Source organism: Triticum aestivum, chromosome 7B (assembly GCF_018294505.1).
Source record: "Triticum aestivum cultivar Chinese Spring chromosome 7B, IWGSC CS RefSeq v2.1, whole genome shotgun sequence".
NCBI lineage: Eukaryota > Viridiplantae > Streptophyta > Magnoliopsida > Poales > Poaceae > Triticum > Triticum aestivum.
In genome coordinates this window covers 560,693,472-560,708,478 of record NC_057813.1, presented here as the reverse complement: position 1 = coordinate 560,708,478, position 15,007 = coordinate 560,693,472, and the positions used below count along the sequence as shown (strand labels likewise).

At 39.4% G+C, this 15,007-nt stretch overlaps 1 protein-coding gene across 1 annotated transcript; it reads left to right on the top strand.

Moving 5' to 3' along the window:
- The first annotated feature begins 7,366 nt into the window (after positions 1-7,366).
- LOC123158170 (AT-rich interactive domain-containing protein 5-like) lies at positions 7,367-11,446 on the top strand. Its single transcript, XM_044576264.1, has 9 exons — positions 7,367-7,599; positions 7,691-7,730; positions 8,720-8,772; positions 8,925-9,058; positions 9,960-10,032; positions 10,693-10,759; positions 10,959-11,009; positions 11,170-11,262; positions 11,342-11,446. Exons 1-9 carry the CDS (start codon positions 7,367-7,369, stop codon positions 11,444-11,446), a joined length of 849 nt encoding a protein of 282 aa, XP_044432199.1.
- Positions 11,447-15,007: the final 3,561 nt, after the last annotated feature.

The following is a 15,007-nucleotide window of genomic DNA, read 5'->3' as shown; positions in this document are numbered from 1 at the left end:
TGAGGTTGATGTCAGCACCGGTATTAACCCTTCCAGACATCTACCACAGCTTCGATGTATACTATGATGCATCCAGAAGAGGCATTGGATGTGTGCTCATGCAAGATGGCAAGTTTGTGGCGTATGCATCCAGACAGCTATGATCTCATGAAGGAAATTACCAAATACATGACTTTTAGTTGGCAGCAGTCGTGCACGCTTTAAAGATTTGGAGGCAATATCTCTTTGGCAAAAGATGTTAGATATTTACGGACAACAAGAGGCTCAAGTATATATTCACCCAATCGGACTTGAACCTCCAACATTGAAGATGGCTTGAACTTGTCAAGGATTATGATCTAGGAATAAATTACCATCTCGGTAAGGCCAACTTGGTTGCTGATGTCGTCAGTCGCAAGGCGGCCAACCTTAATGCCTTGATGGAATCCTTGCCTCCCAAACTCCAAGAAGAGATCGCTCAACTTAACTTGGTTATTGTTGTGGCTAACCTAGCCAATATATTGGAAGGCACCCCTACCCTCGAAGAAGAGATTCGCATGGCCCAACAAGATGACTCAGTCCTGCAACACCATGTTCAACGTATGCAAGATGGCAAGACCTAGGATTTCTCTAAGGATAAGCAAGGTACGCTAAGGTTTCAAGGAAGGATTTGTGTACCTTAGCAAGCAGACTTGAGAAAGAAGATCTTGGCAGAAGCACACGAGTCATCGTACTCGATTCATCTATGAGGTACCAAGATGTATGAGGACCTTCGTTAGATATTTGGTGGGATGGAATGAAGAAGGACATTGCATACTTTGTCGCCTGTTGTGATATCTGCAACAAGGTGAAGGCGGAACATCAGGAACCCGCCAGACTTATTCAACATTTGCCAGTTCCCCAATGGAAATGGGACGATGTTTGCATGGACTTCATCACCGGTCTGCCAAAGACTCACCGAGGCAATGATGCAGTATGGGTTGTGGTGGACATGCTGAAAAAGGTAGCCCACTTCATTCCCATCTGAACCACCTACCGAGCAGATCAACTTGCATAGCTACATGTGTCCAGAATTGTCAGTCTTCATGGAGTGCCAAAGAATATCATGTTAGACCGAGGATCTCTCTTTACCTCAGCCTTCTGGTCACGTCTCCATCAAGCTTTGGGGATAACATTAAAGTATAGCACAACATATCACCCTCAGACCGATGAGCAGACATAGCGAGTGAATCAAATACTTGAAGACATGCTCCGACCATGTGCTTTGTCTCAAGGACCCAAGTGGGAGGATTGTCTGCCATATGTCGAGTTCTCATACAACAACAGTTTCCAGACAGCCTCAAGTTGTCACCATATGAAGCTCTGTTTGGCCGTAAGTGCCGCATTCCTCTAAGCTGGTCTCAAACCAGAGGTAGCCACATTTTTGGGACCGACTTAATTATGGAGGCCGAGAAACAAGTCAGGAGATCCCAGATAGACTACAACTGACAAAATCCCAACAAAAGAGCTATTATGACTCCAAGCACCAACAGATAAGTTTTGAACCCGGAGAATATGTTTACCTCCGAGTCACACCCATGAAAGGAGTAAAGAGGTTCCAGACCCGCGGAAATCTTGCACCCAGATTTATTGATCCATTCCCAGTGATGTTCCAGAGTTGGTACAGTGGCTTATCAACTGGAACTACCATCGGAACTGTCCTAAGTGCATAATGTGTTCCAAATATCATAGTTGAGAAGATGTATCTCACCATCCGAGAAAAGGACTAATGTGGCAGAGCTAGAGCTTGCTAAGGATATGACTTATGAGGAAAGACCATTAAGAATATTGGAAGAGATGGAGAGATTCACCCGTAGTAAGGCAATTAAGTTTTATAAGGTACAGTGGGAGCATCACACTGAGGAAGAAGCGACCTGGGAAAGAGAGGACTTTTTGAGAGCATCCTATCTGGAGCTGTTTTCCCAAGCAACCGAAACTCGAGGACGAGATTCATCCTAAGTGGGGGAGATTTGTGACACCCTGGTTTTTGCTGGTTTTTGCCCTCCTTTCTTTCTCTATTTTTCTTTGCCATTTGATTTGAATTTGAGGTTTTGAATCAACTCACTTGGACTTAATCACTTGAGAATGTCCAAGTGAGTTGATCCAAAACCTCCTAAGAAAATTATTTCCATTCTGCCCTATTATGCACTTTGCACAGCAAGTGTATTAACCCTTAATCCAATGAAGCTGATTCTTCTTGAGCTTCATTACCCTCCTAAGAAAACCTTAACTCCAGAAGAATAGCCCAAAACTCCTTCTAGAAGCCATCCAAACTTAGTGCACAAGTTTTTGTCCAGAAACTTGCTGAGTAGCTCTAGTCCTAACTGGTCGGCTTGTCTTTGTTTCATCACCCCTCCTAGACCAAACACTTCACGAACAATACGCTAGACATGGTCTGGCAAGCCCTAGACACTGTTTTGGCATAGTTTGCATGGTGACCGCGTGTGGACACGCGCGCTGGCAGGTGTTCCGCGCGCTCTGCACTGTGCCCGACTCCATGTTTGGCGCGTCCTCCTTCCAACGCTCGCCACCTACTACCGCACCACACCACCAGCTTCGACTCATTTCCCTCGACCTCTTCCTGCCGCTTACCGATGTCGGGCAGCTAAAGCGAGCATGGGCATGTCACGGCCAAAGCCACAGTGCGCTCATGCCCCTGTCTTCTTCCCCAACTGCCTCATGTGCTCGTCTTCGAGCTCCACAGTGGTCGCGTGATCTCTGAAGCCTTGCTTCCCCACCCTACGGGCACTCCTCATCACCATGCATCGCTTCCAGTATCCTCCGGCGAAGCCGAGACCCCCTCCCCTCCGCCTATAAATTCTGACCCCCTCCAGCCTCTCCGAGCAATCCAAACCCATCGCCCAACCTTTACAAAGCAGTAGCGAAGCCGCAGCCTAGCCGGGCAGGCCTCTAGCTGCCATCCCCGACCTGAGCTCACCGGTGATGCCCTCTGGTGGTCCTTTTGTGCTGTTTGAACCCGTAGGTGCCCCTGGCGCAGCCCTGCTTTGCCGTCTTCCTCAACTCCGACAAGCTCCGTCTTCTGCAGCCACTAGAGAAGGTCGTTCCTACCCTGTCCGTCCACCTCTAGCCACGACACGGGTACAGGCAGGTGCATGAGCGTCTCCTCTATCCACGCATCCCTCTCGATCTGGCCGCTGAGCTATCCTTGCCGGAGAAAGCATCGACGAAGCGCCGCCTCCCTCAGCTTTCTCTCTCTTCCTCTCTCCCGACCTGACGCGTGGGGCTTGCTGTCAGCCTCACCACTCGTGCCCAAAGAGGTACGAGTGGAGGCGTATTCCTGGAATGCGCCTTCGACATCACCCCCTTGTTTTCTTTTTATTCAAATTTAAATTAAACTTTGACCAGAAGCTTTGAATGGCTCTAACTTTTAAACCATAAGTCCAAATAATTTGATTCTTTTTGCATTGTGTTTGTCTTGGAATTCTCTAGCAGCACACAAAAGTTGAGATTTTTCTCTGTTGTCTAGAATTTCTGGTGATTTTCAGAAGTGTTCTTGACATTTTCTTTTTGTGGTTTTAATTATTTTCAGAGGAGGAAACTTGCCTTGAAGGAAACCAGGAGGAGTGTGACCCTCCTTGTGCTAAGGCAAGCCACCACAAGCATTTGCATGGTGTCATCTCAATATTTATGATTTTCCAACTTAAATATGAATTACTTTCATGCATTTAATCATTTATATGAATAATGTTTATGCTAGTGTATTTTGCATGATAGAAGTGCTTAGTTTATAGAAGTGTTTGGCATGCATGAGGCAGTAGAAGTGTTTTGATAGTATGGTCATGTCATGGTTATGATCTGGGTATGATCGGTATCATTTTCATATCAGATTTATTGTTTTTAATATAATAATGGCATAACTCAAATGATGAGCTAGAAAACCAGTGACGTTGAAACCAGTGAGTAAAATTATGAGTAGTGCAAGTAGCATGATGTTATGATGTTGATCCATTCACTTTCGTGTTTTGTGAATATAGTGCATGTCCGATAGTTGCATGTTCATGGCATACCGTGACTCGTAGTTACTTTCATGTCAAGTAAAACCTGATAATATCTCAACTTGAACATAATGTTGATCGGGTCATGGTGCCACTGAATCGAGTTTCCCAGTGCAACCACATTTGACTTTATCGGAAGGCCTTTATTCGGTTTGTTGACATGCCTCTGGTCGGTGCCTCCCACGAGGGAAGGTTATGGGCGTGCGGTACCCAGGCTCGGTAAGCAGACATAACCTTGTGTGCCCGTTGTTGTTGTTATCGTACCTTGTCCTTGTTTAGGACCATTGATTTGTTTTACCACGACGGTGGCCATTGGATGTCTTTGGTAGACATTGGGGCCACCCATGACTTAGCCCAAGAGGGGAGTTGGTCGGAGTGGCCGTGAGAGTGTCATGGCAATGGGAGAGTGCTGTTGGAATGCCATTGGTTCACACGTATGGGAGTGCAAGACCGTGGGTTCCGTGGTGTGGGTACAGTGTACTAACCTCTGCAGAGTGTATTCTTCTACCGATAGCCGCGTCCTCGGTTACGGGGACAGCTCGTAAGTAGGTCACACCATGGGTCAAGATAAATAAGTTAATCTTGCACACTAAAGATACACCATACCCTGGTTATGTGAAGAGATCGTGAGACCATGAGATGGTTGTTGTTGTAGAAGCCAAAGAGTGGGTTCCGTTTGTGATTCGGGAGTGATCACCGTATTGATGATATTGGTATTGTTTGTTATCCGGGAGTGATCACCGTTTTGTTGATATTGGTTACGAGGTATCCCGTTCGGTAAGTGAGTCCGAGGGACTCGATGCACAAGCATGTTCACTTCATGAGTAGTAAGCTGATGTTCTGCATGAGTAGTATGTTGTTGCTTTGCATGAGTAGTATGTTGTTGCTTGCATGAGTAGTATGTTCTTAATTGTCATAATATTGTTTTCCATTATGCTTCTCTTTGTTGTGAGCTTGCAAGTACATTCAATGTACCAACCTGTCATGTCATGCCAGATTTCAGGAAAGCCATATCGGATCAAAGTGCGTCCCGTGTCTAGAGCGTGTCCACATCGGTGTCCCTGTGCTATGGAGTTCCACTTCGTCATCGTTCTGCTGCCGCGTAGTTGTAGTATTTGAGGCCCCTTCATGTTCATTAAATAATATACATACTATTCAGCCGCACCGTGTGTGCCACTTGGCCTCGCCAGTGGATGTAATATCGAACCTATGTTTTCACTAGCATCAATAAAGTGGTTGTTTTCTGTACCAAGTTGTTGTGTGTTGCCAGAAGACTAGATCGCTGGGCCGGCAATGCAAGGTATACCGGTTGCGCTGAGCCGGGGAGCCACACCAATTAGATGAGTGGTGAGCAGGTCGAGAAAATCGACTCGCATGTGGAGCTCCTTGATCTAATCTGACGCGAAATTGGGAAGTCTAATCTCACAATTTCATTGATTCGATCTAACATCACAACCAGGAAGAATTTGTCACACTCCTCCTTGGCTTCATCAGAAAATAGAACCAGGGGAAGTGACTTAGGATCCGATCTGAAATCAATCCTGAAACAAGGTTCATGTCATCCTCCAAAGCTTGATTCAAAATCTCACATGGGGAGAGTGGCTTAGAGATCCCATATGAGATTGACCTCGGTAAAGGTTTCTCGCTCCCATCCTCCGCCTAATCTGAAATCCGGTCTAAGGAGAGCAACTGGTGCTGCTCCTCGGACTAGCGTTAAACCAAGCCTGAGAAGATTAGCTCTCCACGGAGTCTATAGTATACTCCATACTACGAAACTTAATAGTTCAGCCTGGAGCAAAAGGATTTGACCTAGTCGAAGAGGCTAGTCAAGTTGGCGACAAGGGTCATGCCATTGAAGATGACAATCTGGCGCAACAAGAAAATTTGTTGGTGCCGATCTGAGTGTTGATCATGTGTCCCATCGAACCATGACTATCACCTAGCAGGACCTACCTGGGCCACCACAAACGGAGCTAAATTCGGTAGATCTCCTGATAGAGGATCCTAAGCTAGGCATCTTGGGACAATGGTACCCAAAAGACAAAGGATTTACCTAGGTTTAGGCTCTCCGAAGAGATAAAAAACCCGCACCATGCTTGTGTTTTATTCCGTTGGATTCTGTATAAAGTACAGGTAAATTTATGTCTACAAGCTTGGCCCCTCGGTTTATACAGGATATCGGGGGTCCTAGTGTATAAAATCCTAGTCGGCTACATACGACAAGGTCGATTCCTCCATGAATACAACATCTTATTGTGTGCGCCAAGTCTTCTGGATCTTCCTTGTATATGTCATGTGCTGCTCGAAGGGGCCCATGAGAAAACCGACAAGGGGTCCTCAGCCCGGCCCACCATGCCGGGAGTCAACATGATGAGAGGCCCCTTAGCCAGGATAGCAACAAATAGTAAATTTTAATGTCTCTTAGCTCATGCTACCAAAATATCTAACTCCCTGAGGCATCTATTTTTAAAAATTACAATACCCTATTGGCAAGCACTTATATAGATTATGGGGGGTATTAAAGGTAAAATTACTTATTTCCATATAACAATATAGAAGACTTAAAAAAGAAAGAAACCCAAAATAGGTTGTCCTATTAACCCCGATTCCGTTCAGAGTCACCCCCTATATATAAATATGTCTAAAATTTCCCAATAGGTTTTCCTACTCCACCGCGCCGCCTCACCACATTGTCTTCAACCTCGGCGTACCGAGTATCAAGGACCACCCCCTCAGGTTGAGATCTTAGCGCCCATATTTTGGTATTTTTGTAGTCTGAGTAGAATAACATGCTTTGTATTTGACACGCAGAATTGTGATTTCAGATCAAGAGGAAGGTTTTCGGGCGTTGTGGTATTAGATCTAACCTATTCAAGTGAAAGGTCCAGGACTTCATGGATCCGGACAAAACTATATGTCAAGTTAAAGGCGATGATGCGCCTTTCATACATGTAGAACGCAAGGTGGAACAAACCACATATCTACCTGTTGTTGATAGTGTGTGCATACAAGAGGAGAAATCCATTATGGGTGGGAATGGATTGGGCAAGTCTGTATGTTCTATCGATCGCATACAGATTCTAGGAAACACCAAAGTACTAAATGTAGAGGGGGGAGGGGTAGAAAACAAAGATGATTTGGTGGTTCATTCTCAAGATAGGACACATATTGTCTCTCTGGATTATAAGGGTATTACTTATTCTAGAAGAGATAAACATAGAATTATGGAAGTTCAAAAATTAAAGAACAGCGATGTACACTCAAATGTGGAGGGTGAAGATGGTATCTCATTATAGGAGCAAAGTGGTCTTTTTTGTGATATCAATAAGGATATGAATGATCAAAATCATCTTCAAACTGCACCGGTTAGGAAACATGGGGAGGAAAGTTCATTGTTAAAGATCTCAAGCCATTCATTGATGTTTGACAATGCCCATAGTGATGAGGACTCTGGTACCGAGGAAGAGCAGGATAATTTCATGAATGAACTTGAAATATTCCACAAGGATAATTCAATGGAATTCAGGCCCCCAAAGTTCTATGGCGAAGGGTTGAATTACCTTAAGTTAGTGCTACACATTTTTGCATTTATTAATGATACAAGGTTCTATGAGCATAGTGCACCTACTCACTTGATATTGGCTATATTTGTGTAGGTTGTGGAGAAAGGTGAATAAGTTGGGTGGTTTTGACCAGGTGATCATTCTCTAATGTTTACATCCCTCTGTATAACAAGAGCTATGAATTTGATTCCCCTTCACCCTATGTATTTATATCTAGATATGTTTTTGTACATTAGCACATCTCAATTGGACACATCTTATATCCGGAGCAACTAAATATATCCTATAAACTATGGACCACCATTTCGGTGACATTTTGTCCCTTTCCATTTTCATAGTTATGTAAAACAACCAACAAAAATATATAGATTTGTTCATTGTTTATTTTAGTGTGTTTTGTGTTTAATTAGTTCACCTACCATATTTGTGACTATTGTTAAACCATCATAAAATCATTTTGGTTTATTCAATTATTTTACTTATTAGAAAGGAATCAAGTTCTACCGCAAAAGGTAAAGAAAGGTAAATTCACACTCACATGTACTATAATGATATTATAACTCTTTTTACCACCAATCTTTTTCATGTATGACCAATTTTTTGGACAAAGTTATGTATTGTCCCATAAATAAAATATTCATTCTTTATTTAATGAACCTCCTCTGGTATTTTTCTCTCTATATTTCAATAAAGTTATTCATATTGTGGTAAGAACTGCTCCTAATCCTAACAACCGGTGGGAAACCATAATCACTAAGAAGTTCCAGAAAAAACAAAATTAACCTTGAATTTTGTACACAAAAATGTTCTTAAGGAGAACTCTAAATTAATAAGATGTAAAAGGGAGCTAACCAAAATATGTTCATCAATATTTTTTACCCATACATATATTAGTGTAAAACTAGAAAATTGAGTTTCTTTGAGAAAAAACGATGACATGCTCACTTTCTCTCAGCAAGGGATACAAGTTAGTACTCTTTAACCCACCAAATTAAATGTGATATACAATCCAATTTTGTATGTATTAGACAATGTGATTCTCTATATTTTATTGTAATAATGTTTTACAATATTTATCCAATGTCCATCACATGCTTAATTACTAACCAATTGCATCAACAGGTAACATTAAGCAGAAAGTGGCACCAAGTGGGACAGTCTTTTAAGCCACCAAAGTATGAATTCCACTTCTCTTGGAATAACTTTGATGGCATTTTCATTTATGAACCTCATATTAAATTGTGCAATGACATGAACTTGAATAAATTGGCATTTAATTTTATTTTGCTGCTTAGTTTCTTGTGTTTTGACAATCTTCTTTTTGTAGGACAAGCACAACTGTTTCATGGTCCTTCCGTAACTTCTACGAGAAGGTGCTTCTTAGATTCTGCTCGGCCTTCTATATTTCTTTAGTTGTGGTGTTCTTGTGTTTTATTCCTGCAATGGTTGCTGACCTGATGGGTACTAAGCTAATCATTGGGATACCAAACTTAATATGAATATTCTATGCTTCTTGTAAAATGAGCCTTCACCAAATTCAACTTTTCTTAAGTTTCACGAAGTTGTCAACATGGCTTTATGGCTTGTAGTCTAGTCTTTATAACCAATATAATAACATGAGCATAATTTGAGGCTAAATAATTTAGATATATATGTGGTAGTAACATGTGTATTGGATCATGAACATCCTATAAAAGGAAGTGGTGTCTCATGGTTAGAGAAATTGAAGTAGAATATATTTTTAATTACATTGTGAGACCATCAAGAATATTTGACTATTCTATATTGTTTCCCCTATAGGTACTCCTTAAATATGAGATGAAAAATAGTGACACATGCAAGTTCAAGGCCATTCCATCTACCTTGACAAAGCAAAATGCTTTTGGAAAAGAGGTACGACTTTAGAAGGATAAAATACGCTGTTACATATGGAAATAAAGTAAATATTATCAGTTGTGTAGATAAATTAACAAAAAAATGGTTCAAATTAATTGAAAATGAGGTCTGCACTTGAAATCATGAAATATATGTAACATAGTGTTGGTAGGATGCTAATGTGTATACATTTTAAATACAAAAGACATGCACTTTTAAATGTGGCACCAAGATCCTGAATGTAGACTATAATTTTGTTTTACAGATGAGTGGGACAAGTGTGCTTGGAAGAGTTCAAAGGGAATCCGGAACACTTGCAATGCAAAGATGGCATTCTAAGAGATCACCACAAAATGGTAAGTTTCTAATTTAAAGGGGATACTTTACTTGAAGAAAGATGAAACTCCTAAACGATAGGTATCTTTTCTTGAATTTATTGATTACCCTCCATTTGTGTTATTATCTATTTTCAATTGGATTTTTGTAGTTTCACTGAAGGGGAAAACGATGTCAACCATTGAAGATGGTAAAGACTTACAAGATGGAGTTGATAATATACAGTAAATCTCTTCTCTTAAATTTCTCCATAAAACATTGAACATAATATTTTGACATTTATGTTTTGGTTACTAGACTTGTCTAGTTACTAGTAAGTTCCATTTATGCACTTTTTACTCACATAAGAAGTTATGTTTTTGTTACATTCCTCTTAACACCATTTCATTACTTTATAAATACTCAAGAAAATAATAAGAAAACATGTAAATAATAATAATAATAATTTTAGCTATATATCTCATACTAATGTAACTAGTACTATTAAAAATAACGATATTCGACTAGAATTTCAAGAAATCATAACTTCTCTGAACACAAAGTTTTCTATACCATTTTTGTAGTGTATATTAGATACAAATAGATGATATGTTTATAAGTGAAAAGTTATTTTTGATACATATATCCGGTATACCTTATGCAATTTTTTGTCATAATTTTTATAACTTGTTATCATTCCAACCCAGTGAATAGATAGAAAAGTGGGTCACTTAAAAATATGGCATACACCCCTCACTAAAGAATGACATACCAAAAGTCAAATGGAAAGCACGCAAAACTATTCCACCAATAGGATTATTTTTTGAATAATCTCATATTCTTTCTCTCTCTTGATTCTTTCATTTTTGTGGATGCATTTGACTGAAAATGGTTGTTATTTGCAGAAGTAACTCAAAAATCGTCGATATGGGATCTCGAGCTGATTGGGTGAAGATAAATGTTCTCATAACTGTGAGCACCACTTGTCAAGCTATAGTTCTCATTTAGTGATCTCAACTATGCTAATGAATTTCTTACATTATCCAAAACCATTTCTAATCTCAGATAGATAGTATAAGTTGATGTTTAAGTGGCATAAGTTGAGCACAAAAATATTAAACATGTGTGTTGTATGGGTATTTTCTAACATAATTACTATATTTTGTTGCAGAAATGTGAGTTTCAAGTATATGCATTAGTTCCTGGCCTTCTACGTGAGGAGGTATAGAAATTAAATAAATGCTTAGTATGGGTGTAGTTCTGCATTAGTGGTTTATGTAGTCATCAATTATTCATTTTCCATACATTTTTTCTCATGCTTGTTGTTAAATATGGAGTGGTGAGTTTGCTTATAGATCTTTATTAATTCATGTTTTTTGTAGCTTAAAGTTCTTTCAGATCCCATTGGTCGCTTAATAATTAATGGAGATCCTAGACAATTAGGAAATTCATGGGGTGTTACTCGCTTCCAGAAGGTATGTCAAACACTTAAACTGCACCATGATGGTCCTACCATTTTATATTAGCTTAGCTAAGGTCTTTCCCCTTTTATAGGTAATTCATTTGCCCTCTCGCATTGACCCCAACAAAACCGTGGCAAATCTTGGCCAATATGGGCAGTTATATGTTTGTGGTGCATTTGAGAAGTCATCTTCATAATGCTCTAAAAGATAAAACCTCATGATGCAGGTACATCCTAATTTATTTTAAACATAATACAAATATCATATAATAGTGTCCACTGTACTCATTTAAGCTATCATTTTGGAGAATTTAGAACTCCCTAATATTTTTAGTCTCTACTAACACTATAAAATCTTCTGTTGGATCCATAGTAAAGAAAAATAGTGAGTTATTATATCAAGGCAACGGTTAACTAAACTGCTGATTAACTCTTAGCTCAACTTATTAGACACAGGAAAATATTTTAATAAATTTATGGGTTCTTGGTTCCAATTCAACTTCTACAATTGTGGTTAATTATACCAATAGTTAAATCATTTTTGAATTGTAAGTAAACTAGCATGATGCATTATTTTATGAATGGATGAGCATGAGGGCCCATATCATAGAAGTGTTGTTCTTACATTCACGGTGAGTGAGCAACTATGTTGTTCTTCTGATTTGCTCCCTTCACTATCCACATTCTTTCATTCCTATGAAGCTATGAGAGATGTACTAAGTTATACATGAAAATTGTGATGTTTCCTTCTGCATTAAAAATGTTGAGTGACATAGATGGGGAAAACACCATACATAACTCAACATTGACCGAAATGATCTTGCACAAGTAGTTCCTTGATTTAAATTAGAGAAAACATACTGGAAGGGGAATGTATAATTAATGTGCTCCCAAAGTTTGAGGATGGAGGGTGTAAAGTGTAATTTTAAAATTCTTGATCCTAGGTTTGTTTACATAGTTGACACTAGTGCAACTTGATGCTAGCATTTTTGCCATTATTTAATATTTAACTTCACAACTACTGTGGTAAAAACATAACAAAGTATCATGTGTAGGCATGCATGAAATTGGTTGATATTTTAATATGCATGTACAAGATATTTGTGAGCTTCATTTATGAGTGGATTATCATGCTTTTGTACAACTAGAGTGCTTTCATATGTATGTTACATGAGTCAATATGGTTAATACAAATAGTCGTTTATCCTTGTTGCTGGCCTAGTAAGTTGTAGTAGCTATGCGCAGGTTCTTCAATTTATATTAATGTTTAACAAACCACATGTTTTGAAATTATCTAACTTGGAAAACATCATATGTCTTGCAGAATCCCCCTCTGAATTTGGATTTGGATCATATGGTTATGAATTGAGACGAAGTTTTCTGCAGCTGGTCATTGTTATATATTATCTAAAGCTAGTTTCTTGTGGTTTTATTATTTGGATCATATATATATATATATATATATATATATATATATATATATATATATATATATATATATAGTCTAAACCTAGTTTCTTGTGGTTTTAGATGTTTGTATTGTTGGTTATTTTTACATGTTTAGAAAGACTAACTCTATATTTCTCGAACTTCATCGATTGGGATTCAAACTCAAATTCAAGTTTTTAGCTAGTGGGTAAGGATGCGTATAGCATGCTACTATTGTCTGCGTCATTGTTGTTCAGTGTTCACCTTATCTATTTGCATTCAATCGCATGAATGGAAGATTTGTAGCTTGTAGCTAGATTTCCCTATTATGTGAGTTATTTTCTATTTGGAACAGATAAATTCTGAAAACAATACACATTTCTCAACGCATTATTGTTTTTACTGATTAGAGGACCACCATAACAATCTTTAAAATACGACCCAACCAAAAAAACACATTCACATATTTAGCTAGAGTTTTAGTTTTACTTTTGTGTGGAACTATTTGAGTTATAGCCACTTGTTTGGTTATAGAGTCGATTAGAATTACCAAAATAACTATAAAATTATGATTTGTGCTAGCTACTAGAAGGTGTACTTTTCTCTCCATATAATACATACATGCAATAATAGTTTGCATATGTGCCATGCTTACACCATAGTGAATGTTGTCACATTCATCTCATTTAGTGCACCATCAAAAGAAAAAAATAAATGGTCCATTCTAATTTAGTGATTTTTGAAACAAATACCAACCTTTAGGGATGCTCCTACTAGTGGAAGCCACACAGGGGATACAGTCCCAAGTAGGTTGAGCCAAGAGGTTTGCCATCATAGTAGGGAAAGTGAGAGCCTAGGTTAAAAAGAGTGAATTTATTCAACCATGGAGGACCATCAAACTAACCATACACATTAAATATTCTAGGTTAAAAAATTGAGAGTCTAGGTTAAAAAAGGGAGAGTCAAAAAGTGAAATGAAAAATTCTCTCATGGAGGACCATCAAAGTGACCACACACGTTAAAAATAGTGAATTTATTTAACCGCTTCCCATACCAACCCTATTCCATTTGAAAGATAAAATGTTTCATATGTAATCAACATGGCCTATAGATTAATTCATGATCATGCTTACTAAGTAAATTTGAGGCACATAATAGACAATAGAAACCTTAATATCACCAAACGTTTAAACCTCACCAATGTAAACAGGATCTATTCCATTTTGCATGTGATCAAATCATTGCATAATTATTAGATGGATGGGAATTATGATGATGATACAACTTTTCATATCAATGGACATGGGTGATGGTGTCCTGGACTAGGGGGTACCAACCTAGTGGGCCCACAGTCCTCGAGCCAACTTTTATGGGCCACCATTCTTGCAAGGAAGGACTCTTGAAGCCTTGTACCTCGACATGATCAAAATGACATCTGCCAAAGACTTGGCATGTACTCCAAGGACATCTTTGGACGCCGCCATATGCATCCTTAGATCGGCAACCGGCCATGTAACCCTAGGTACCCCCCTAGAGTGTATATAAGCCAAGGGGTTTAGCCTATAGAAGGGACTCGGTCATAATCACATTCACCTAACCTTAGGGTTAGAACACTACTTATGATCTCGAGATAGATCAAGCTTGTACTCAATACACATTCATCAATACAATTTGACGGTACCTTGGATTAGGGGGTACTAACCTAGATGGCCCACACTCCTCGGATTGGGCCGGAGGCCCCTTATCCTTCTCAAGATGGACTTCGGAGGCTGCACGCTGGAGGCGAGATCAAGACCCCATCTACCGAAGACTTGCCATATACTCCAAAACTTCTCTGCTACCTCTACGCCAGGATACTGACCTTGTAACCTTAGATACCCTACCTGGCATGTATATAAGTCGAGGGGTTTAGCCCGTAGGGGGGACATCAATGCAATCTCATTCACCAAGCCCTAGATTTAGAACACATCTAAAGATCTCGAGATAGATCAATGCTACTTCTTGAGCTTGTGTTGGTTTTTCCCTTGAAGAGAAAAGGGTGATGGAGCAAAGTAGAGATCAGTATTTCCCCCAGTTAAGAACCAAGGTATCAATCCAGTAGGAGAAACACGCAAGTCCCCAATATATGCACCTACACAAATGATCAAACACTTCCACCCAGCGCGATAAAGGGGTTGTCAATCCCTTCACAATCACTTGCAAAGGTGTGATCTGATAGAGATAGATATAAAATATTACTAAAACGTAAAACAAAATAAAAGTAAATAAATTGCAGCAAGGTATTTCTGTTATATAGATCTGAAAGTATAATAAGGAAAATAGACCCAGGG

Excerpts from the sequence above, each read along its gene's own strand:
- LOC123158170 (XM_044576264.1), top strand. The coding sequence starts at position 7,367 with ATGAATGATCAAAATCATCTTCAAACTGCACCGGTTAGGAAACATGGG. Across the intron at positions 11,010-11,169 it reads CTGGCCTTCTACGTGAGGAG|CTTAAAGTTCTTTCAGATCC; the intron begins GTATAGAAATTA and ends TGTTTTTTGTAG. Across the intron at positions 11,263-11,341 it reads GTGTTACTCGCTTCCAGAAG|GTAATTCATTTGCCCTCTCG; the intron begins GTATGTCAAACA and ends CCCCTTTTATAG.